This window comes from Panulirus ornatus, chromosome 59, assembly GCF_036320965.1.
Source record: "Panulirus ornatus isolate Po-2019 chromosome 59, ASM3632096v1, whole genome shotgun sequence".
Lineage (NCBI taxonomy): Eukaryota > Metazoa > Arthropoda > Malacostraca > Decapoda > Palinuridae > Panulirus > Panulirus ornatus.
The window spans coordinates 9406487-9432587 of record NC_092282.1 but is presented as its reverse complement, the minus strand read 5'-3'; the positions used below and the strand labels follow the sequence as shown (position 1 = coordinate 9432587).

The window sequence follows — 26101 nt, the reverse complement described above, 5'->3', positions numbered from 1 at the left end:
CGATACCCTGAGTGGATGACAAAAGTACTTAGGGCCAGGTGTTCTGAAGGATGTATCAAGTTTATATATATATATATATATATATATATATATATATATATATATATACATTATCCCTGGGGATAGGGGAGAAAGAATACTTCCCACGTATTCCCTGCGTGTCGTAGAAGGCGACTAAAAGGGAAGGGAGCGGGGGGCTGGAAATCCTCCCCTCTCATTTTTTTATTTTAATTTTCCAAAAGAAGGAACAGAGAAGGGGGCCAGGTGAGGGTATTCCCTCAAAGGCCCAGTCCTCTGTCCTTAACGCTACCTCGCTATCGCGGGAAATGGCGAATAGTATGAAAAAAAAAAAAATATATATATATATATATATATATATATATATATATATATATATATATATATATACGCCAACGATCGTACTTACATTAACGACCGCTGTTGCTGCAATGTGTGTCAAAACAAGCGAAATGAAACGCTTCTCCTTCCTACGTCTTGTGCAAGACGCAGCAGTTTCCCGCTAATGTCTGCTGATGACACGAAGGTCTGTTGATTAAAGAGAACCCCCCCCCCCCCCCAGACGAGGAGAATTACCTGCAGACAATGCTACGTCAGGTCTCGTAAGGTCATGTAAAAAAAAGACAAGAGCAAAGAAGGTTTTTAAGACGTTCATAAAACCGAGGGATTTTTCCGGCCAGTCGTGCGTTAAGTGAGAGTCGTCAGAGCATTAAGGAAGTTAGTTAGCTTGTAATGGGTACTAAAGTGTGTGTGTGTGTGTGTGTGTGTGTGTGTCTGTGTGTCTGTGTGTGTGTGTTTGTGTTTGTTTACGTATGGAAATGGATCTGGTATGGCAGAGCTGTCGTGAGAATAAATGAGTAAAAAGAGGAGAGAGAGAAAAAAATATATGGCAGGGGGGTTGTTTCCCATATATTCTGTGAAACGAGAAATGAAAAAAGACCACATGGGCTTCTAGGTATTTAGCTATTTTTTTTCCGTTTAAACAACATCGTCGTACTCAAAGGGTCGTACCGTCGTGCTCAAGTGGTCGTACCGTCGTGCTTAGGCATTGAGAGACGAGAGAGTCTATCAAATACTTCCATGCAAAATCTAAGAAACAGAAATTGAGCGACAGAACACTTAAGAGAAACATAGAAGCTGAGACAGAGAACAGTAGAAGACAGAGAGACTGAGAGAGAGACAGAACACCCAGGAGACAGGGACTAAGAGACAGAATACCTGAGGGACAGAAGTTATCTCGAATTTGGCTGAGAATCCTGCACATTTCTCTGTAGCCTTGTGATGAACCTGACTGGTTTTTTTTTCTTTTTTTTAGACTAAGATTTCTTGCTCGGGTTGGGTGGTACAGAGCCAGCCACAGACCAGGGAGGGGGGGTGTTGGTGACGCCTGCGCGGTGAGCCAGTTCTTCAGTGGCTGTCAAGTGTCACTCCCTTGTGCTCAGGTAGCTTTTGTTTTTTTGTCTTTGTTTTGTTTTTCTTAGCCACACGTAGGCTGTTGGTTTTCATTCCATGGATATATCATCTCTCCATCTCTCTCTCTCCTCTCTCTCTCTCTCTCTCTCTCTCTCTCTCTCTCTCTCTCTCTCACACACACACACACACACACACACACACACACACACCGCTTGAAAACACATATCTCACACGATCAATCATTGGTACTCAGTGTAACTGTAATTCCAATATGTTTATCTGATAGTCTGGTTGGCTCCATATCCTGGCCTGTATGATATGCGTTAGTGTCTGCTTGATTCGTGTTGGCTACACTACACACTCGAGGGAGGGAAGGTAGTCTCGCATTATGTACGTGTTCGGCGTACGGTCATCACAGGCTGGTGAGGTTGGCAGTACCCTTGCAGTGGGTGGAATCAAGATGATATGAGCCTCAGGCTTCGGTCCGGGGCGACGCCATCTTTGTACATTTCTTGATAAATTCTAGAAAAAAAAAAAAAAAAGAAAGACTACAATTTTATTTGTTTTAAAGGATATTCACATCTTAAAGTATATTCGTGGAAATTGTTGAGAAATTAGGCAAAGTGAGGGTATTTATGTCTTCTTGTGTGTGAAGGGGAGGGGGTGGATTATTTATAAGAAATTCAGTTGCCTTGACGTCACATGATCAAGAAATCCCAGCCAGTCGATTGGTCGAGGGACGCTGTGGCATGTCTTCCTGACAGCCAATCACAGAGGGGCTTGTGAGAGATGTCCTCGTCGTCACATATGTATTAGAAAAACAAAACTTTATGTCCCATGTCAAATATTTAGCCGTGTAAAATGTACTCGCTTGCTTCTGGGAAGCGGAAGAAATGATGTACCGTTGTTGTGTGGGGCGGGGAAAGCAGTGTAGCAAGCGATGGTCTGGGATAAAACCCAGCAGACAACATGTAACAGTTCAGAATTCAGCCTCGCTGGCAGATGGTACAGTAGCCTTGTTTTGGTGACATTGATCTGCCTGCATTGGTGCTATCATCATAGCCTAGCGGTAGTGCTCCCGCCTGCCACGCAGGGGTCACGGGTTCGATCCTGGCTGTTGGAGGTTTGTATGTTCTATGAAGGTGCGCGTTCATATACACTTTATTCGTGTGTATATATATATATATATAATGTTATAGTTCTCACTTCATTTAATAATTCATTACAGACCAAATTATGTTTAAAGAAGTAATAACCATCTTTTCATTAGTATCAAAACGTCCATTTGATTTAGTTTTCCCCTCGAGGGCTTGGTCCTCCCTCGTCAATACCGTTGGGGAACGAAACTCATGAACAATGATCATAACTATTTTAGGAAGATTGGGTTTCTGACGCATAACTGGCGACTGACTACCTCTCATTCGTGGTCGTTTCCTGTGGTCGTACCGTTGTCAGGAAGCCAGCCTCGTCCTTACCTGTGGCCATCTGGTATGGCGAGGAGGGCGTCCAGGCCTGTGGGAATTTCGATGCAATGGAAAAAGACACAGAATGGAGAGCTGAGTTCTTTAGTGTTGAGGATTTGGGATGGTACATTGTGTAGTAGCCCACCAGAGTTCAAAAGTTGGGCCAGAAATTGTATTACACGTACACCAGACACGGTCGGATGCAGACGCTGATCACCTGGTCATTAAGCTATCGACTGGAAATGAGCAGACGCTCCCGCAAGAACGGCGGAATGGCACTTTTCATTGGTATGATCACTAACCCCCCACCATTTTCCTCTTCACACCTCCCATATTGCCGGCACAACCACCCCGCCCACCATTTGATATGTTTTCCCGGAATGTATCATGTTAGCAGTCAGCAGTTTCTATCCTGTTGAGTAAATGAACGAATTATTGGCCACTTTGTATGGGGGTTAGTCATCGTGCGTCTGTCAACTTCCTCGGCTTGTCTGCGTACAGACAGGAATGCCTTTTTTTTTTTTTTATAGTATACGTCATCAAGTCCTGAAATGGTAGAGTAATTAGCAAGTATAACTACGACGTAAACTATGACGTAACTATACATGTGATTTTGGTGTTAAGCAGTTGATTGGTTGAAGAGGTTTTAAGGAAGCGTAGAATGTTTTTTTTTCGCTACGCCAAGATAACTTAGGTTTATGGTGAACGCATTTCTCTTGTTATCTTTGTAAATGACCAGTTCTCAGTGCTGTAAGCCTTGTAAGTGACAAGTGCTCAGTGTTGTAAAGGTTTGTAGTTGAACAATATTCAGCACTGGAAGCCATTTAAGTGACCAGTGTTCAGTAATGGAAGGCTTGTAAGTGGGCATTATCCAGTGTTGTCTAATAGTTAGATCTCTTTCGCATTCTGTTGTCTTGTATCTTTTGTGAACAACAGGGAGTTAGCGAGCTCGTTAAGAGCTACGGGGGCCTCCAAGCTTGTAATCTTGTAATCATGACCCATACAAGTTGTATATTTTAGCTGTAAGTAGTGTTGAAAGCAAGTGGTCTAAGATGGCTTCCATAAGCAAGCTTCAGACTGATTATATCTTCAGGTAAACTCACGAATTACGTCAGAATTGTGTGTGTGTGTGTGTGTGTGTGTGTGTGTGTGTGTGTGTGTGTGTGTGTGTGTGTGTGTGTTACAATATGGCGGAAGACAATAATGCTTCTATTTAGTGAACTGGAATATACTAACAGTGTTTTCTGTGTGTGTGTGTGTGTGTGTGTGTGTGTGTGTGTGTGTGTGTCAGGTCTAAAGCCATACCCAGGTGTGGTGTCAGAGTGTTCGAGGAACTGAAATAAACAAATCTAACCAGAAGGGAACCCACACTTTCACCACAAAGAGTGACCCGTTCTAACCACACAGCCAGCTAGCCTCGTCTAACCACAAAGCAACCAACTGTAACAACGAAGGAAGCCTGGAAGTTAATGAACGCCCATATTAACTTATGTTAAGAATCCAGTCTAATCTAATCACAAACAAATGCCTAAGTTAGCCTTAAAAGGAAGCAGATTTAACATAGAAAATTATCCCCTAAAAAATCGGTAGCATAAACTAACTTATTCGTAAAGGAAAATGCGATATAATACATAACTTATTCTGAAAACAAAACAAAAAAATTCAGTTTAAATACAACATTTAACTTCATTTGCATACCAGAATGGCCTTCGATGATAACAAACCACTTCAGTCAGTGAGACAAACCAGGGCCAAGTGTAAACCCCAGGAGTGTGACCATCTCTAAGAGTAAACCAGGGTAAACCAACATGACACCAGTTTCCATCCGCCTGCGTGGTGGCGACGGAGGTACACACGACGGATACCTGGTTGATTCCTGTCTGTCTCGGTGACGTAGAGGTGAGTGGGTGTTAAAGTGGGGGTGGGATGGTTGGGGGTTACCTATGGGTCGGGTGGTTGGCTGGCTGGTAGATGGGAAGTCACCATCCCCCCCACATACCCCCACAGCCATCTCCTTACCCCCTGCATCCACCACATCCCACAAACTCCTCCGCATCGGCCAATTTACTTACACACACCCACTCCCACACCCACCCACCCACACACACACACACACACACGGGTCAACAACATCTTTCTCCCGTGTCAACAGCTTCGCCAGATGGGAGGGTTAAGATGAGTGTTTAGCTGATGAATAATGGCAATTGGGAGTGTGTTTGGACAGTCCCCGGGCGTGCGGGGGGGTTCAGGAGGCGTCGTGTCCCACAGCCCCTTGGCTTCAACATACATGTATTTATTGAGATGGTATTTTACCTTCCGTCTCCTCAGCCACACTTCCCAGCCGTAAACATCGCGCTTGTCTGTACAGCTATTTATTTACAGAACCTGCCCCTCCATCTGGCTCCCTGTTTATTATATCTGTTGATTTATCGACCAGCCTGTCTGTCTGTCGCTGTCTATCTGTCTCCATTTCTCTCCCTTTATATCTATCTCTGTTTGTCTGTCTGTTTCTCTGTTTATCGTTTTGTCTGTTGATCTGTCTATCTTTCTAACTATCTGTCTGTCTATTTATCTGTACATGTATCTATCTACATGTCCATGATCATCAACTCTATGCCCTTCAAGTACACAGATCCGTGTCATCCACTGGTGGTCATTGATTATGCATAACTCGGGTCCCCAGCTCCAGAGAAAGGGGGACATGTTCTCTGGGGATATTAGTAGATTTCCTGCCAACAGTTAACCAATTAAAAAGAAAAAAAAAAGATAGATCAAGAGGTAGACGAATGAAAGCATGTACACCCTGGTTTGAGGGGCTTCCTCGTACAGATGTATTTCTAATGTGAGGTGTGAGTTTGGGGAAGACTGGAGAGACAGTGAGGAAATGGAATCACCCCTCCTCCCTCCCTTCGACGACCCTACTCGATCCCCCCTTAAAAAGTTTTACCTCAGGTAGGGGAGGAAGAAGCACCATTCCTCCCCACACTACGAGTGTTTCTCCTGTGAGGTGCCTGGGTGTGTGTATATATTACGTGTGTCAGTATATGATTATTTATTTGTTTTGGTCTGCCTTGATGAGGAGAGTTCTTATACTCTGGGTCGTTTTGAGGCTGCCTGAGAGATGGCTGTCTAATGTGGTGTGTGTGTGTGAGAGAGAGAGAGAGAGAGAGAGAGAGAGAGAGAGAGAGAGAGAGAGAGAGAGAGAGAGAGAGAGAGGAGGTGAAGGCAGAACGGAGGAGGAGGGGAAGGAAGGAAGGAAGGAAGGAGGTAAGAGAGAGAGAGTGTGTGGGTTCCGCCAGCAGTTGGCTGCAGAGCAGCCTTGAGAGTTCACACCCTTTTGTTCTGCATTGTACTGTCGCGAGCCCTGAGAGAGAGAGAGAGAGAGAGAGAGAGAGAGAGAGAGAGAGAGAGAGAGAGAGAGAGAGAGAGAGAGAGAGAGAGAGAGAGTGGGCACAGGGAGGGAGAGGCTTGGGAGAGTGGTCGGGGAGGAGGTGGGGAGATAGAGGGGTCACAAGAGAGTGGACGAGCACCGAACAACAGGCGACGAAGAGGAGCGACGAGTGTGGTAAGGGGAGGCTCGTGTGTGTGTGTGTGTGTGTGTGTGTGTGTGTGTGTGTGTGTGTGTGTGTGTGTGTGAGCCAAAGGGAACCACAGTGACGGCTTGGGAAAACGACTTTGTGCATTACAGGGTGAACGTTCACATCACACTTGTGTTGTGTTCCTTAACCTGGTATGTATCACGTACACACACACACACACACACACACACACACACACACACACACACACACACTAGCTTACGCCTGGTACCCACCCATTCTCTCGACCAGCGCCCCTCGATGAAGGGTAGTGATGAACACCTAGGGTTTGGTTGGTTGGTTGATTGAATGACGGTTTGGTCGCCCCCCCCCCCCCCCCCCCTCTCGGAGTCCAGATCCAGGACTCGAACCCGGACCCGTCAGGTTGGTCACTCGCAGCGCTAGCCATTGTATTACATGGGGGGAAGAGAGAGAGAGAGAGAGAGAGAGAGAGAGAGAGAGAGAGAGAGAGAGAGAGAGAGAGAGAGGAGAATTTTTTTGGGGGGGAAGGTCGTTTGCAGTATAAAGAAAATGGAAGAGGGTGGAGGGGAAACTTAACCCAGTGTATTAAAAGCTCCCCAAACTGCCCACTAGCACGGTAGTTTACAGGAGGCTCGAGCAGTGGTCTCCCTGCTGCTTGTTCTTCGGTTATTTTCATACTTCTCTATGTCTTTCTTTTTTCTTCTTTCTCCTACTTCTTTATTCTGTAATCATTCTTTTTATTTTCCATTTTCGTTTTTCCTTTGGTTACGTACGTTTTCTCTTTTCGTTCTTCAGTATTTTCTTCTCTCTCTCTCTCTCTCTCTCTCTCTCTCTCTCTCTCTCTCTCTCTCTCTCTCTCTCTTACCCAGCTTTATCCTCCGTCCTTGTACCCATCTCTCCAAACCCCTCCCCTTCCCACCTAGGTTCCTCCCATTTTCCATCCCACCCTCCTCCCTTCCCCATCCCTTTTGATAACAGGAGGCAACCAACAAACCCCCCCTCCCCCTTACTGGACGCGGCGGGTTTCACTAGGTAATAAAACACTGAAGGTGCTTTTTATGACGTTTGGGTGAGAGAGAGAGAGAGAGAGAGAGAGAGAGAGAGAGAGAGAGAGAGAGAGAGAGAGAGAGAATTCCCTCCTCCCCCCGCACTCTCCCAGCTGATAACACTGATAATTCATTCACCTTGGAAATCCCCTTTCTCCCCCCCATCCCCAAAAGGAGTTACACAACTAACTCCCCTTTGACGATCACCGTCACAAGGTCGACGTTAGCGCCGGGGGAACACGGCGGTGCAGCCGTTAGCGACGCGTTATCACCCTGTAGGCCCCTCTCCCCCCTCCCCCCCCCCTTTTTTTTTATCCATCATACCCCCCCACCTCCCTCCCTCTGGCCGGGGAGAGATATGACGTAATGATGATTTCGTCATCCAGTTGCGCCTAGACCTCGTCATGTAGACTCCCCCACCCCGCTCCGTCACCCCCCCCCCCCCAACACCACCTAGAACCTACCACCTGGCTCCTCCTCCTCTTCTTCCTCCTCCTCCTCCTCCTCCTTCTCCTCTTCTTCTTCTTCCTCCTCCTCCTCCTCCTCCTCCTCCTCCTCCTCCTCCTCCTCCTCTTCCTTCTCCTCCTCTTCCTCCTCCTCCTCCTTCCCTTCCACGTTATCACCCACCTAAACACACTTCAACTCCAGGAAACGCTCCGGGGTCTTTAACTCCTTCTGAGAATGGTAATGATTGGAGATAAGCGGTATCAGGGCAGATTTTGTTTCATTTGGTACCCACCCGCTGGCGTACACCTGGGGAATTACCTGTAATTGCTTATGACCTATTTGTGCCGGACGGGGGCGGGAGAGGGAGGGAGGTAGGGAGGGAGTTCGGCACCCGTGTTCGTGTGTGTGTGTGTGTGTGTGTGTGTGTGTGGGAGGGAGCAGGGTAATTAGCAAACGATACAACATTAACCCCTTGAGTACAAGAACTAAAGTCATTGTCCCTTAGGTTTTTTGTTTTAAGTCTGTACGTACTCAAGGGGGTTAAGTCTGTACGTACTCAAGGGGGTTAAGTCTGTACGTACTCAAGGGGTTAAGTCTGTACGTACTCAGGGGGTTACACAGTGTCAGCTGGTGGCCTTCTGTCTAATGTTAGCAATATTAGTCTTCATATCCATCCACGTACACACACACAACATACAAGTCAGAGATTCGAAAGCCAAGTTTCATTTGATTGTCTATGAAGTAGACAGTAGCACTCTTAAGTTACTTGTGAAGTATACTGGTAGGCACTCTTAAGTTACTCGTGAAGTAGACAGTAGGCACTCTTAAGTTACTCGTGAAGTAGACAGTAGGCACTCTTAAGTCACTCGTGAAGTAGACAGTAGGCACTCCTAAGTTACTTGTGAAGTAAATTTCTATACTTTAGTGATAGACCAGGATGGTACATACGACGGTATTGACTGAATATGTCTCATTCCTGACCGTCATTTGGTTTTGGAATTGCTGTCTTGTGTGCAGCCGATCACACATCCTAGGAAAGAAACAGTGATAATCGTCTGAAAAAGAAAAGGAATAATTCGAATGTCTTTGAAAAGTGACCCCCTCTTTAATCAGGGCGTTATGTCCTTAGTATGCGACGGTACGACCCTTGAGCACGACGGTACGACCCCTTGAGCACGACGGTACGATCCTTAAGCACGACGGTATGACCCTTGCACACGACGGCACGACCCCTTTGGGTTACGATGACGCGACCTCTGACCTTACTGACCCTTTTGAGGGACAGGCTAAAGGTCAGGCCATCATATGCATGTCGTTGTACCATCGTAATCAGGGCTGGGCTATCCAAAGGGAACCAACCAGCTCCCTATCCCCAGAACCATGCAGCGTGACACTGAGCCAACCGCATTTCGTCTTTCACGAAATTCTCTTCGCTCGACCAAAAGAAAGGCCTGCTGCTCCTAGCTATATATATATATATATATATATATATATATATATATATATATATATATATATATATATATATATTGATGTATTTCAGTGGCACCTTTACCCCCTCCTCGTCTCTCTCTCTCTCTTGCTCATATCAACAACACATTCTTCGCCCTCCACACAGCAGCAGCGCCGTCGCCGCCAACACTGGGGGAGAAACACATCCAAACCAGCATTACTGTCACGGCTTGGGAGAGCTGTATGTCTACCGTCGGTCCTTATCATCTGCGAATCAGGGTGGATGTTATCAGGGGGAGAGAGAGAGAGAGAGAGAGAGAGAGAGAGAGAGAGAGAGAGAGAGAGAGAGAGAGAGAGAGAGAGATAAGCCGCCTCCGACCTCGACAAGTCTCGTACGTTGATTCGGTCAGACCTTCAGTCTGTGTGTGTCTCTCTCCTTCTGTCTCTCCCTCCCTCTGTGTGTGTGTGTCTCTCTCTCTCTCGGCCACAAGCCTTCGCTCAAGTCCGCCGGCGTCTGTGCTCCCTCGTCTCCTGCGCTCGCTTCGAAACGCCTGTGAGTTCTCTAGGAGGTCTTTGGAACGCCTGTGAGTTTTCTGGGAGGTCTTTGCAACGCTTGTGAGTTCTCTAGGAGATTTTTAGAACGCCTGTGAGTTCTCTGGGAGAGCTTGTGAGCTACATAGTTGAAGCAGATCGGATGGAGTTTGTACATTGTGTGTGTGTGTGTGTGTGTGTGTGTGTGTGTGTGTCTGTGTTTATGAGTCAGTTTGCAACGTCGAGGGTTTGTGAGTTCTGTGAAACGAGATTCCAGTCCCCCTCTTCTGTGGTAGGAGTTGTGAGTGCTCCTGATTGTGAGCCTCGTCTTGTGTCCTCCCCTCCCCACATTAATAGCTTCTCAGAAGCATGCAGTGTGTTTGCTATTGTATTGTGAGAAATTGTGAGGGTTGTCAGAAAAGAAGCAAATTGACCCTGTGTTTTTTTTGTTTTTTTTCATTTGTTTTTTCTTGGCCACGTAGCTGCCTGACAGTTTCTTTTTTTGTCCGTTTAATGAGGACCCGTGAGGTCTGTGTGTGTGTGTGTGTGTGTGTGTGTGTGTGTGTGTGTGCCGTGACTGAATTTGTGTTTCTTGTGTATTAGATGTGAATCGTTTCTCTATGCGTCTCAATATTAAGTTTGCCAACGTGAGGCTCTTTCTACTTGGACTGGTTCCTCTTCGTTGTTTGTGAGCAGTGGTGAGCGCTGTGTGAGTCGCTGTGAGTAAGGAAAGTGGTAATGGGCGTAGATTCCCAGTGACAGATGTGGATTCCCCCACAGCATGTTGTACCATCTGTCATGTCTGTGTTGTTCTGTGAGGCGGGGGATTTCTAAGTATTGTGTGGGAACTGTTTGTGAGGCAGGTAAACCTCTGATGATTTTTTTTACTATTAAGTTTTTGCACAAGAATTTTTAAAGCATATATATTTTTTCTCCCCCTTCAGAACTGTGAATCTTTGACCATTTTGTGAGTTTGAGTGACGAGTTGTGCTAGTGTGAGGCAAAGGGTTGGTTTGGGAAGGTTGTGTGCGAGTTTGGCTTTACATACTGAATGTACTTACATTTTTTCCCCCCAATATGTGGTAGTCGTGGTGTAGTAGGCCATACAGATGCTCTGGTAGTTTCCAATCGTCAAACATGACTATCAGATTTTTAGGTAAAAAAAGAAGGACTTTATACTTTTTTAGTGAGATCTTCTACTGTGTTTATATGTATTTCTTTAAGTGAGTTAAGGGTTCGGACAAATGTTTCATGGGTAGAATTACCTCCCCAGTGTTGTGTTCATGAACATCTTGTATTCTTGTAGTTGTTAAGCTACAGTAAGACAGTTTGTGGCGTTGACTACGAGGTAGTGAGTGTGTATGGCAGCTAAATGACGGAGATAAGATGATAAAAGACAAAGATAAGCTGATCCGAGGGCTACAGAGCTGAGTTAAGTATGGTTATTGCTGAGAGAGAAAGCCTTTGGCCCTTCAACGCCCTTGGGCAGTGTAGAGTGTGGGTGATGTATGTATGAATATTCACGTCGTCTCGTGCGTAATAAACTGTTTAGTTCGTGAATGATGGAGACGTTCGTCTGGTCTCACTCGACGTGTGTCAACTTAAGTGTACGTACGAGGGAAGAAAGTAAGCAGCACTTATAAAGTTGGAAGTGTATGATTTTACTTTAAACACTCGTTGTTTGGATGTGTGTGTGTGTGTGTGTGTGTGGACTGGTTTGGGAGGCAGTATGTACCTGATTCAGAGCATGAAATTGTAGGTGGAGCTCATGATAGCTAGATAGTTTGATAGATGGCTACATAAGTGGGTAGATAGATAGATTGATTGATAGATAGATGGGGCAGATAGGCAGGTAGTTAGTAGATGAACCACTTGGAAGATGGATTGTCCGGTAATTTTTTGTGTGTCTAACGAACGACGTGTTTGATACATGTGGTTGTGGGAAACATATTTTGCCTACATGCGACGCTCATCGCTCGTCGGGGCTGGCTGGCCGGCTGGTTAGTGGACCTCTTAGAGGACTTTCCCTAAATTCATGGAAAATGAATTCAAACAAATTTTGGAGATTCCTCCATCACCCACCTCCTCCTCCTCCTTCTCCTCCTCCACCTCCACCTCCACCTCCACCTCCTCCTCCTCCTCCACCTCCTCCTCCTCCTCCTCGTGGTGTGCGATGCCTGAACGCGTATTGCCACCACCCGCGTGTGATGTCCGGCTCACTTCACTGGTGCTCACAACCCCCCCCTGTGTGTAACCTGGGGCTCCTCAACCATCTCTCCAGTTAGGTGCGAAACGCCCCTTGCATTAGGCACGGTTATCGCCCCTATCGGTAACTTCCCCAGAATGACCCCGGACGGTATCGGTGGCTTAGCTCTATCCTCACCCCCCCGTCTCTCTCTCTCTCTCTCTCTCTCTCTCTCTCTCTCTCTCTCTCTCTCTCTCTCTCTCTCTCTCTCTCTCTCCCCCCGGCTGGATCTGTTGTCGTACACACACACACACACACACACACCAGTCCCGTTATCAGCGTGACCTCACTTGACTGGCGATTACGTGTGACCCCCGCCAAGGCCTACGGGTTTTCAAGGCCTGGAGAGGTTTGGGGAGGGAGGTGGGGGGGGGGGGGTGTCACTCGTGAGTACCCTCATAGGCCGATAAGCCAGGGTCATATTTCGCCCCCCCGCCCCCCTTTTTTACAGCCCCATAGCGATGGCAATATACGCGATTGGCTGGCGATACATTAAAGGTGGTTTGTCGGGGAGGCCTATGGTGTTGTGATCTGTATCCTGTGGTCTGTCTCCTGTGGTCTGTGCCGTGAGGAAAGAACATGGAACTGTGGTGGATGACTGATCAATCCTGGGTGAGGGGCACGTCAAACTTTCCCGTGGGTTTAAAAAAACCAAGATTTTGTGATGGGTGATTAAGGAGGCGATGGTGATTCGCCCCTTTTCTCTGCGTGAGGTTACGTTGAACCCCGTGAGTACGACGGTACGACGGTACGGTACGGCCCTTGAGCACGACATTGTGACCCTTAGACACGACAGTACGACCGTTCAGCGCTGCGGTGCGACCTTTCCAGAACAAGCGTACGACCCTTGTGACGTTGTGACGGTACGACCCTCGAACATAACGGTACGACCCTTGTGACGGTACGACCCTCGAACATAACGGTACGACCCTTGAGCACGGCGTGGGGTTGAGACCCCGGGATGTGTGATAGTTCAAAGGTCAACAATAACAGCCCAACACACCGACTCCGTTGAGTCAAAAGGAGCTCAAATCGGCGGTTCGAATCCCCGGAATTAAACTGTTCGAATCCCCGACGCAGTGGGTTTGAATCCTGGACGACAGGACGTATATATAGACCTCACTGGATCCGTACCAGCAGCAGTGGGCCACGATTTGCGCACTTATACTCGCGCATAGGCCAGTCTCCTCTGGCGTCAGTGACCCGTGTACGTTTAAGGCCATTTACTGACTGTAAGGCCATTTGTCTGTAAATGGCCATTCACCTGTTGACGGACATTTATCATCTACAACACCACACGTGGGGTCAGATCAGTAAATATCAGAATTTGTCTCTCATGTGTGTTTCCCACTCTCAGTGTTGTATACGATGTAGGGGGGGTTATAGGATCAGGTGGTTGTATGTATAATTCGGCGAGGACACAAGTTATATTATACGTGTTATGGTTGTGGTGAAGAATTAAAAGTGTGTGGGTTTTTCACGATCTTCTGACGAAGCATGTTTTAGACGGCTATGTGTTCACACACACACACACACACACACACAACCCGTGATGATGTTTGTGGGAGAATGGAATTAATCATTACAGCGTGTGTCAGATGCAGGGGCGGGAGGCGACCTTTGACCTCTGACACCAGGTATTTTTCTTTTTTGTCTTCTTTTTTTTTTTTTTCATTTATCCGATGAACTGTAGGCGAGCGGCGGTGTACACTGCGCTGCTGCCATCTACAGGTGGATCCAACACAGACTGGAACCTGATCTGGTTTCCGAGCTGACCTGTTCCCCTTGGTTTCATCCCTGGATATACGTGTCTTTTTCTTGTTACGTTCGCATGAGAGGGAAGGGCCAGCCGAGGCCCTCATTGAGGCCATACCATTAACGATATATATATATATATATATATATATATATATATATATATATATATATATATATATATATATATATATATATATATATATACTAGCCTGTGCCAGCAGGTACCCATTTTATCGACCGAACCCTTAGGGGTGGATGAACAGCTGGGTTGACTGTGGACCGACTGCCGGAACCAGGATTCGAACCCGTATGGACCTTCGACCCTGGGCGTGGTTGATTCTAATCAGAAAAAGAAATTTCAGTGAAAGGATAACTCATTGATTTAACATGTTTAATCGGAGGTAAAGAGACGTTGTTTAATATTACGTCTTGCTTGGCTTTTAGCCCTCTCTATCGAAGATGATTGGTCGCCTTACATGATCTACGATAAGGGGGTGATAAGACACACAGATAAGCCGAATTATAGAAGTAGCTACACCGGAGAGATGAGACTGAGTGGTGTTCATGCCATACCTTCTTATGCCATGTGATATTTTTCTATACCTATATGAATAAGACTATAGGAATGGTTGATATTGATTCTATATCATGGGTTAAGTGTAGCTATATACCTATATCATCCTTGTTTCGCGGGACGGGTATAGATGTATATAGTCCATCGAAATTGGGATTATAGATGTGTATTGGTTTTTCATGGATCGTGGGTATAGATTTCCACACATGAAGGAGCCTTTGGCATAGCTCAGTATAGATCTATACATCACGAGACATCGACAGAGCTGTCTATAGATCATTGCCATTGATCGCTGGTTACTGGAATTCAGCGCATTTCATACCTATGGCGCCCTCACGTCCGTCCGTCCGTGCCATCACCCGTGCGTCCGTCCGTGCGTGCGTGCGTCCGTCCGTCGCCCCGTGCGTGCGTGCGCCCGTCCCTGCTTTCGCCCGTCTGTGATGGTCGCACTGACCTTTTTTTCAGAACCTAACAACATATGAGAACAGTAAACACAACATAGCAGCTGGCTACATACCACGGCAGGAGACACAACACGGCGCAACATAGCACCAGACAACATAGCATGGCAGGAGAGAGAGAGACACACACAACATGACACAACACAGAGGACACAACATAGGATGACGGTATATGGTAGTGTGATAAGGACGGTACAAAACAGCAGCATTTGTCCCGACATGGCAACCTAGCGCTACACAAAACTCCCTCCCGCCTCACCCACTTCCCTCCTCCTTCACCCTCGCCTGGAGCAGGTGTCCGACGCGCATGTATCAAAACACATTCATTCCAGCGATTATATTCCTAATGGCCGATCATATTTCAATAAACTCGAAAGGAAGTGTGTGTGAACGTATTCTTTTTTTTTTTCTTTTTTTATTGGATATCGAAAGTCAAATGTCATAGAGAGAGAAAGAGAGAGTGGGGGGATTAAGTCTGGCTCAGGGTAGGGTAAAGTGTCGTTCCTCGTCTGTTTCCTGGCGCTACCTCGCTGATGCGGGAAACGGCGATCAAATAAACTAATATATATATATATATATATTTATATATATATATATATATATATATATATATATATATATATATATATATATATATATATATATATATATGTTTAGAAAGGGTAGTGAGTGGTGGGATGAAGAAGTAAGAGTATTAGTGAAAGAGAAGAGAGAGGCATTTGGACGATTTTTGCAGGGAAAAAATGCAATTGAGTGGGAGAAGTATAAAAGAAAGAGACAGGAGGTCAAGAGAAAGGTGCAAGAGGTGAAAAAAAAGGGCAAATGAGAGTTGGGGTGAGAGACTATCAGTAAATTTTAGGGAGAATAAAAAGATGTTCTGGAAGGAGGTAAATAGGGTGCGTAAGACAAGGGAGCAAATGGGAACTTCAGTGAAGGGCGTAAATGGGGAGGTGATAACAAGTAGTGGTGATGTGAGAAGGAGATGGAATGAGTATTTTGAAGGTTTGTTGAATGTGTCTGATGACAGAGTGGCAGATATAGGGTGTTTGGGTCGAGGTGGTGTGCAAAGTGAGAGGGTTAGGGAAAATGATTTGGTAAACAGAGAAGAGGTAGTAAAAGCTTTGCGGAAGATGAAAGCCGGCAAGGCAGCAGGTTTGGATGGTATTGCAGTGGAATTTATTAAAAAAGGGGGTGACTGTATTGTTGACTGGTTGGTAAGGTTATTTAATGTATGTATGACTCATGGTGAGGTGCCTGAGGATTGGCGGAATGCTTGCATAGTGCCATTGTACAAAGGCAAAGGGGATAAGAGTGAGTGCTCAAATTACAGAGGTATAAGTTTGTTGAGTATTCCTGGTAAATTATATGGGAGGGTATTGATTGAGAGGGTGAAGGCATGTACAGAGCATCAGATTGGGGAAGAGCAGTGTGGTTTCAGAAGTGGTAGAGGATGTGTGGATCAGGTGTTTGCTTTGAAGAATGTATGTGAGAAATACTTAGAAAAGCAAATGGATTTGTATGTAGCATTTATGGATCTGGAGAAGGCATATGATAGAGTTGATAGAGATGCTCTGTGGAAGGTATTAAGAATATATGGTGTGGGAGGAAAGTTGTTAGAAGCAGTGAAAAGTTTTTATCGAGGATGTAAGGCATGTGTACGTGTAGGAAGAGAGGAAAGTGATTGGTTCTCAGTGAATGTAGGTTTGCGGCAGGGGTGTGTGATGTCTCCATGGTTGTTTAATTTGTTTATGGATGGGGTTGTTAGGGAGGTAAATGCAAGAGTTTTGGAAAGAGGGGCAAGTATGAAGTCTGTTGGGGATGAGAGAGCTTGGGAAGTGAGTCAGTTGTTGTTCGCTGATGATACAGCGCTGGTGGCGGATTCATGTGAGAAACTGCAGAAGCTGGTGACGGAGTTTGGTAAAGTGTGTGGAAGAAGAAAGTTAAGAGTAAATGTCAATAAGAGCAAGGTTATTAGGTACAGTAGGGTTGAGGGTCAAGTCAATTGGGAGGTGAGTTTGAATGGTGAGAGGCTGGAGGAAGTGAAGTGTTTTAGATATCTGGGAGTGGATCTGTCAGCGGATGGAACCATGGAAGCGGAAGTGGATCATAGGGTGGGGGAGGGGGCGAAAATTTTGGGAGCCTTGAAAAATGTGTGGAAGTCGAGAACATTATCCCGGAAAGCAAAAATGGGTATGTTTGAAGGAATAGTAGTTCCAACAATGTTGTATGGCTGCGAGGCGTGGGCTATGGATAGAGTTGTGCGTAGGAGGATGGATGTGCTGGAAATGAGATGTTTGAGGACAATGTGTGGTGTGAGGTGGTTTGATCGAGTAAGTAACGTAAGGGTAAGAGAGATGTGTGGAAATAAAAAGAGCGTGGTTGAGAGAGCAGAAGAGGGTGTTTTGAAGTGGTTTGGGCACATGGAGAGAATGAGTGAGGAAAGATTGACCAAGAGGATATATGTGTCGGAGGTGGAGGGAACGAGGAGAAGAGGGAGACCAAATTGGAGGTGGAAAGATGGAGTGAAAAGGATTTTGTGTGATCGGGGCCTGAACATGCAGGAGGGTGAAAGGAGGGCAAGGAATAGAGTGAATTGGAGCGATGTGGTATACAGGGGTTGACGTGCTGTCAGTGGATTGAATCAAGGCATGTGAAGCGTCTGGGGTAAACCATGGAAAGCTGTGTAGGTATGTATATTTGCGTGTGTGGACGTGTGTATGTACATGTGTATGGGGGGGGTTGGGCCATTTCTTTCGTCTGTTTCCTTGCGCTACCTCGCAAACGCGGGAGACAGCGACAAAGTATAAAAAAAAAAAAAAAAAAAAAATATATATATATATATATATATATATATATATATATATATATATATATATATATATACACACATCCTTAATAAGAGGGCCTTCACCGATTTTATAATACCATCGATAGATAGATAGATAGAGATTTATATAAATAGATAGAGCGTGAGTTCTTGCGCTAGGCTGCGATAAGAGACGAGAGTGACCTTGGCTGTAGATAAGGCGACATACCGCCTTACCATGGGGTGACACGTCATTATGATAGACCAGCTCGGGGTATATGTTTATATATGATAAGCTGTGCCTGCCTCTCACATGTCATAGACACAGCGCTGCCCTTCACTCGTGGTAGATAAGTGGATACCAAATGAACAGGTAGCATTTCCCTTGCCCCGCGTGGTGGTGGCTGATGGTCATGATGAGCCGTTTGGATTCAAGGTTCGTTTGGCATTGCATTGTGTTGCCTCGTCCCTCCTTACTTGGTTTCCCTAGGGTGAGAATATGGTCCCCCTTTTCTTTGGCCTCTACCATACGTGCAGTCTCTCCACAGCTGTCCTCCCTCTTCCGCCTGTCCCATCCTCCCTCGTCTTGGTCACAAGGATTAAGTATGTATACGAGAATATATCGTGGATGAGTATGCTGGTGATGTATATGGGAGTATATGCTGGTAAAGTATGCTTCTCATGTATAACGGTGTATGTTATGGTAGAGAATACTAGAGGAGCATAACTAAGTATAGCTTTTCAAAGTATGCTAGTGGAATGTATCTTGGTTGAGTATAATGGAGTGTATATATATATATATATCGTGGTAGAGTGTGGCAGTGGAGTATAACGGAGTGTATATCGTGGTAGAGTATGCCGCGGTACAAGGGCCAGCTGGTGTCCGAGGACGCGGGGCCAAACGAACCAGTGATCCACGTCTTCGACTACAGTGCCAACGACAACCAGCCTCCCTCCAGGTGAGTGTGGGGAGAGGAAGGGTCTGGTAGGTATGTGACAGGAGGTGTGTGGTGAGAGAGAGAGAGAGAGAGAGAGAGAGAGAGAGAGAGAGAGAGAGAGAGAGAGAGAGAGAGAGAGAGAGAGAGACTTTTCATCATTCATTGTATTCCATTCATCCACAAATCTTGTATGCTCCAGAATTTACTTATTCGTATCTATAATCATTACTAAGTCCTTCATTGTTTACTTTCATGTTATGGCCTCAGGTTGGTGCCACCGTTCAAAGCCCCGTTTACTGTCCGTCTTGCCAAACTGGTGTGGAGGCACGAGGGTTGTGATCAGGTCTCTCCCATTTCCCTTTCTCCTCCCCATGATTGGGCAAAGTTATGGCTTGTAACAACCCGCGCACTGGAAGCCACAAGACTTATTTCGGCCACCAGCCTTGCTGTCCTCCTCTGACTCTTTTCGATTAAGTTCCTTATATTCCCTTAAGTGTGTCGAATAAACGTGAAATGCATGATACACAAACTTTGATCTGATATAACAAGGAGGCTGTCAGTTAAACACTTCCTGATCCGTGTCTTGAACGTGATTCAAACTCTATTAGCCTGAAGGTCGATTGCTTCCTGAGTACTTCTCCATTCAGCGGTGGTGTGGTGGTAGTGATGGGTTGGGTAAAATGCCGATCCCCAAGTCCCTTTCACAGACACAGATTCACGTCCCTTGTCTCCACGAAGATTGACGTCATAGCGGGGTCATCTTTCATCGCGTCCCCTCCTCACCACTTGGCATGTGTTATTGTTGACCTTCATCAACCTCGTCCCTGACCAGTTTCGGAGTTTGTCTGAGTCCCCCTTTTGTAAGAGAATCCAGTCTTGTTCATTCCTTCCTCTTCTCATGACTTCAGCAACACCTTCGTCCGTACTGGAGGTATGAACGCAATCCTGCTAGTGAGTTACAAACATAGATCAAAAACCACAGCGGCCCTAAGCGAGAGGCCTACGGCACACCACTGACTACAGTACCTCGCGTGGAAAATGCTGCGCTGACATGCGCTCTCTGTTCCCTCTCACTAAGATAATGTCGATCCATCGAAGCAGTCTTTCCCGTGTGCCTTCTTGAAACATTGCAGCTTCTGGTGCAGGACATGGTGTGTGTGTGTGTGTGTGTGTGTGTGTGTGTGTGTGTGTGTGTGTGTCAGTGGCTTGAATGGTAGATGTGTGTATGTTTTAGTTCGTAGTCATCCGTATTAAAAAAGCAAGTTCTCAACAATTTTATTAAGAAGTCTGCACGCGTTACACTGAAAAGTTTTATATATATAGTACAGAATCATTGCCTTACGTATCAATATTGTCATCTATTACCACGTGTCTGCCATGTTGTCATCTGTTACCACGTGTCTACAGTATCATTATCTTTTACCACGTATTCAGTATTACCGTCTGTTACCACGTGTCTGCAGTATTACCACGTGTTACCCATGCCACGTAGGTTGACGTGGCATGCCAACAGCGAATAGGAAACACGGCGGTGGCCCTGGGAGCCCTACATACCTCCCCCTCTTTTCCATACCCTCTAGTCACCCACTACCCATCCACACGAGCCCATTCTTCCTCCCACCACATGTACTCCACAGTCTTCCTCCCATCACATGTACTCCACATTCTTCCTCCCACCACATGTACTCCACATTCTTCCTCCCACCACATGTACTCCACTTTCTTCCTCCCACCACATGTACTCCACATTCTTCCTCCCACCACATGTACTCCACTTTCTTCCTCCCACCACATGTACTCCACATTCTTCCTCCCACCACATGTACTCCACAGTCTTCCTCCCATCACATGTACTCCACATTCTTCCTCCCACCACATGTACTCCAATTTGTTCTCCATTCTCCATATCCATTCACTGCTTCTTTTCCCCCCTGTCTGGTCCATCGCCTGCCAAACTTGATGTGTATCTTAACACTCTCTCTCTCTCTCTCTCTCTCTCTCTCTCTCTCTCTCTCTCTCTCTCTCTCTCTCTCTCTCTCTCTCTCTCTCTCTCCCTCACTCTCACACACACACACACACACACACACACACACACTTCGCCCTTCTTCCCACGTACGCGCTCCCTCCCTCTCCGAAGTGTCCTTACCCACACTCACTCCATCATCCCCCCGTGCCCTCTCTCACCTCACCCCCCACCCCCCTCCCCCAGGTCCAGCTACAGGAAGCAGTTGGTCGCCGTCGACTCCTGTATCTACCTCCGGCGCCGCAATTTGGCCGATATCAAGAGCAGCAAGAGCAGGGCCCCGAGAAGCGGCGCTAAGGCCTGGAGGGGCGGAGCCAAAGGGTCGATGAGCGGGGCCAGAACGTCCGAGAGCGAATCAAAGGCCTCGGAAGGCGGAGCCACGGTGTCGGAGAACTGGGCCGACGTCAAGGAAGGCGGCGGACTGATGAACAACGTGGGAGAAGCGAAGACCAGAGGGACCAGTGAGAGCGAGGATGACTTCAAAAGGGGAGGAGCCAGCTTGACACTAGAGGCTGGGCATGAGTTCGAGGGCTACGTCCTCAAGTGCCCAAATGGTCCTTATGACTACGCCATAAAGCTCTGGGACGAAGGCAAGGTGAGCGCGCGTTGCTGGGCGCCGAACGAACGTGTCGTACCGCGCTACCCTGCTGTATGTTTGTGACGCAATGCGGGGTAGCCAATCAGCTACATATATCTCTGTGGGCGTGTGTGTGACGTCTCAGCAATGTAGCCAATCACTGTACAGTGTTCTACGTGTGTGTATGACGTCACCTTGTTAAAGCCAGTCACCCTATCTTTTTGTTGTGTGATTTTTTTTTTTTTGTAATGTGACTGTACTGTTGTGAACCATTGTCTTACGTACTTCGCTTGTATGTGTGACGTCACATCGGTGTTGTAGCCAATCACAGTACGGGGAAAGCTTCGCTGTGTTGCAACCTAATTCAGATTCGGTAATGTACAAAGTCTCTTAACGAAATATGTTGACGATGACAGACGGAGACAGGAACACTAAAAATGAAGGAAGGCGGAAGACATATGACACCACAGTTGACCATGGCAAAGCGACGAATAGCACTGAAAGCACAAGACACAATGTTGACAGATGACGGGTACACGCCCATGGGGGATCAATGTTCTCTCCAGATGTATATCTTCTTTCACCTACCATCTTCAACTTTCCATTCCTAGGAGCGAGGGGGTCAGGTATACAGAGCCTCAGAACTATGTGTCGTCAGTTTGTGGTCATGGTGGAGACCCGGATGGTTTTCTGGGAAGAATAGACTTTGAAGCACATTTTCATCTTGCACTTAACCTGGTCTGTGGATGGTGGCGTGGCCTGAACATCCTCCACAATTTGAACAGCCAAGTCTCCCATCATCACACTGGCTGGAGTTGCCCATCGCCTCTCCTTGCACTGCCTTGCTCCCTCTTCCTCACATTATCCCTCCCTCAGCACTACTCTGCCATGCATGGATCTGCTTTATGCAAGCACTCGCTTCAAACACCTTCTTCTCCGCTCACCATCTGCAGTGCCTCCGTCACACTATATCTCTCGTCCTCACGTCCCTACGCTGTTTTCTTAGCCCCATATGAAGCTCAGGGGGTTTATGCTGCCCTTGAATTGAATATACTTGTGTAGACGGAGGTTCACAGCCATGGGTGGGACAGTTAGCCAGACCTCACAGGTTTCTCATTCTTTCTCTCATTATCTCATTCGTCACAGTTTTTCTTTGCCTCATGCACAGCTTTCACATTCTGCATTCCCGCTTCCATCCTCACCACATTTCCCTGCCAGATTATCAGTCTGATCTCCTCTACGATTTCTCATTATTTTCCCATTTTCTCTGACGCTGCGCTGCGGTGGTTTCGAGGCCCATGTTGGCTAACCTTTCATCCATTGGCGTGGGTTCGATCCCTGCCGCCCAATGCCATGACTCTGCTCCATACTTGCCACGTCACCGTCCCAGATATCCCACCCCTGAAGATCCCCCACAGGAGACTCCAAGACCCCACGCAACCCTCAATGATCTCTCGCGTTATTTTCGCACCTCCGGCTTCACCAGGAGCACCGTCTACGCCCTAGACGAAGCGCCGGTCCCTATATACATCGATTCGACCTTATTCAGGGATCTTCGCTCCACACATTAGGGAGTTACAAACTCCCGAGAGAGTCCCTCTCTCTCTCTTTTGCAAACTTCATCTTACATCTTACCCAAACCCGCGAATCACCCTTGCATGTTATGCGACTCAAGAACCCCCTTCTCCTAATCTGTTTTAGTGCCGAGCTTCAATCAACAGCTACCCACACCCTCCTCTCGCCCTTGGACCTTCTCAAGGCCCCGCGTCCACAGGGAATGTATAGTAACCTTACTGACATGGCTTGACCACAGTGCTACGGTATATCTTACTTCATCATTCACATTCCTACGTGGTCAGTCAACTTTATTCCATTTCGCATCTTTTAAGACACGTTCGAACACCTGGTGCCTTCGTCCAGTCATCTGGCACGGAGCGGCTTCACTTGGCAGACACACACACACACACACACACACACACACACACACACACACACACACACACACACACACACACACACACGGGTCTCCTGTTCTTATCTCCTACGTAGCGTCTTCCTCTGTAGCATCTATTTTGTACCCTGTTTCCAATCTGTATTTTCAGACCCCGGGATGAAAATCAAAAACATCCGAACGCGCTCACCTTCGGACGAGTCTCTCTCTCTCTCTCTCTCTCTCTCTCTCTCTCTCTCTCTCTCTCTCTCTCTCTCTCTCTCTCTCTCTCTCGTCTCTTATATTTCCTCTCTCTCATTGAGCCCCGGCGAGCCAAGATAATCCTGTCTCCCTGCTCTCAATATATGACCTGCTGACGGAGATAACACCTGCTACCTGGCTGCTGACGTCGGCCCCAGCCACACCTGCTGACGAAGGTAACACCTGCTCCCTGGCTGCTGACGTCTGCCATCCCACGTCCTCTCTCTCTCTCTCTCTCTCTCTCTCTCTCTCTCTCTCTCTCTCTCTCTCTCTCTCTCTCTCACACACACACACACACATTTGTTAGCCTCTTTTGCCTCCCCCTAACTAACCGTTGACCTCACATTAAGTCAACCTTGACCCGCAGCATACCCTTCTCCTGCCCACCGTGACCTCATGTTGACCCGCTGTGACCCCTGCATGACCTTATCTTGACCCGCTATAAGTCCTTGTCTGAGCTGTAGTGACCCTCAATTGTCTTTGCAGTCCTCGCCGACCTCATATTTCTTATCATTTGACCCATATTACGTATTTAACGACCAGAAACACACTGACGATCCGCTATATTCTTAACATTCCTCTGCCACGACCCCAGCATGACCCCCGTTTGACTCCAGCATGACCTCGTCTTGACCCTTACCTTGACCTCCCCCATGACCTAACATTGACCCCCCCAGCATGACCTCACCTTGACCCTGCTCTAACCCCCAGCATGACCTCACATTGACCCCCCAGCATGACCTCACCTTGACCCTGCTCTGACCCCCCAGCATGACCTCACCTTGACCCTGCTCTGACCCCCCAGCATGACCCTCCATCCCCCCAGCATGACCTCACATTGACCCCCCAGCATGACCTCACCTTGACCCTGCTCTGACCCCCCAGCATGACCCTCCATCCCCCCAGCATGACCTCACATTGACCCCCCAGCATCACCTCACCTTGACCCTGCTCTGACCCCCCAGCATGACCCTCCAACCCCCAGCATGACCTCACATTGACCCCCCAGCATAACCTCACCTTGACCCTGCTCTGACCCCCCAGCATGACCCTCCAGTCCCCCCAACATGACCTCACATTGACCCCACCCAGCATGACCTCACATTGACCCCCTCCCCAGCATGACCTCACCTTGACCCTGCTCAGACCCCCCCAGCATGACCCTCGCACCTCCCTCGTACCCACAGGCGGCACCCCAGGAGGAGCAGTACCCCCGGCCGGGCGAGGAGGTGGAGGCCCTGGTGATCGACAGAAACGGGGACTTCCTGACGGTGGCCTGCGGCTCCAACATCGCCTACGCCACCAGGAAGAGCTTCCTCATCGCGGGTGAGAGTCGCTATCTCTCTCTCTCTCTCTCTCTCTCTCTCTCTCTCTCTCTCTCTCTCTCTCTCTCTCTCTCTCTCTCTCTCTCTCTGTGAAGGTAGGAGGAAAAGGGGGGAAAGTAGAACCGCATTAAGATTCCTTCCGCTTTGCAAGGGTCGCACCGTCGGTCGTGCCCAAGGGTGGGTGGTGTGGTCGCCTCGCCGTCGTGTGCTGAAGAGGTTCCCTCCGCTGGATGGTAAGCACCGTTGCGTCTCGTCGGTCATGAGTACGGTCCAGGCACGACCCAACCCCAGCTGGCCCAACCCAACCCAAGCCCCCCTCCCGAGACGCGGACATAAACCTTAAATGAGGACTGAGGATAAAGGTGGTGATAACGAGGAAACCATCATTCCTCGAGCGTCGGGAAGAGAGAGAGAGAGAGAGAGAGAGAGAGAGAGAGAGAGAGAGAGAGAGAGAGAGAGAGAGAGAGAGAGAGAGAGGTTTCTCTTCTTCTGAGTATAAATCTACGATAGGTCTCGAGGTCTCTGGTCTCTGTAAGGCAGGTCTCGAGGTCTCTGGTCTCTGTAAGGTAGGTCTCGAGGTCTCTGGTGTCTGTAAGGTAGGTCTCGAGGTCTCTGGTGTCTGTAAGGTAGGTCTCGAGGTCTCTGGTCTCTGTAAGGTAGGTCTCGAGGTCTCTGGTCTCTGTAAGGTAGGCCTCGAGGTCTCTGGTCTCTGTAAGGTAGGTCTCGAGGTCTCTGGTGTCTGTAAGGTAGGTCTCGAGGTCTCTGGTGTCTGTAAGGTAGGCCTCGAGGTCTCTGGTCTCTGTAAGGGAGGTCTCGAGGTCTCTGGTCTCTGTAAGGTAGGTCTCGAGGTCTCTGGTCTCTGTAAGGTAGGTCTCGAGGTCTGTGCCTCCTTCCTGTTCCTCTTGTCCTGTTGAGAATTCCAGATTTCCCCACTCTCCCAGGGGGCCAAAACCCCCCTCCCTTCTATACCCACCTCCTCACCCATCCACCTCACCACTCACCATGCCCTTCCCTCACTTTCCCCCCTCCCTCGTCCTCTACAGGTGTGGACCCGGACGACCTGTCGTTGCCCTTCAGTCGTCTGCGCGTGTCGTTGAGCCGGGCGGAGAAGCGACCGCGTGAGGTGCCGGCAGCCGCTTGGGTCGCTCATCCAACCCAGGTCAACATCCCCCCCTACGATATCTACTAGCACCCCCTCCCTTCATCCTCACCCCCTTACTAACTTCCCTTCCCTCCCTTACGATAGCTACCAGGCTATCTCCTCCCCCTCCAC

General features: G+C 47.7%; 2 protein-coding genes across 6 annotated transcripts in view; both read left to right on the top strand.

Moving 5' to 3' along the window:
* Positions 1–26101, top strand: part of LOC139767191 (muscle calcium channel subunit alpha-1-like) — a 1449841-nt gene that overhangs the window by 78684 nt on the left and 1345056 nt on the right. The gene's annotated exons all lie outside the window — the stretch shown is intronic.
* LOC139767073 (uncharacterized) overlaps positions 9793–26101 on the top strand; it is a 16859-nt gene continuing 550 nt past the window's right edge. Inside the window, exons 1-5 of the mRNA XM_071696040.1 lie at positions 9793–9952; positions 18627–18733; positions 20922–21330; positions 24691–24829; positions 25872–26101. The exon at positions 25872–26101 is cut by the window's right edge and continues 550 nt beyond it. Coding sequence (XP_071552141.1) covers positions 18630–18733; positions 20922–21330; positions 24691–24829; positions 25872–26017 — 798 coding nt within the window. The 5' untranslated portion in view covers positions 9793–9952; positions 18627–18629 and the 3' untranslated portion in view covers positions 26018–26101. The remainder of the gene's footprint in view (positions 9953–18626; positions 18734–20921; positions 21331–24690; positions 24830–25871) is intronic.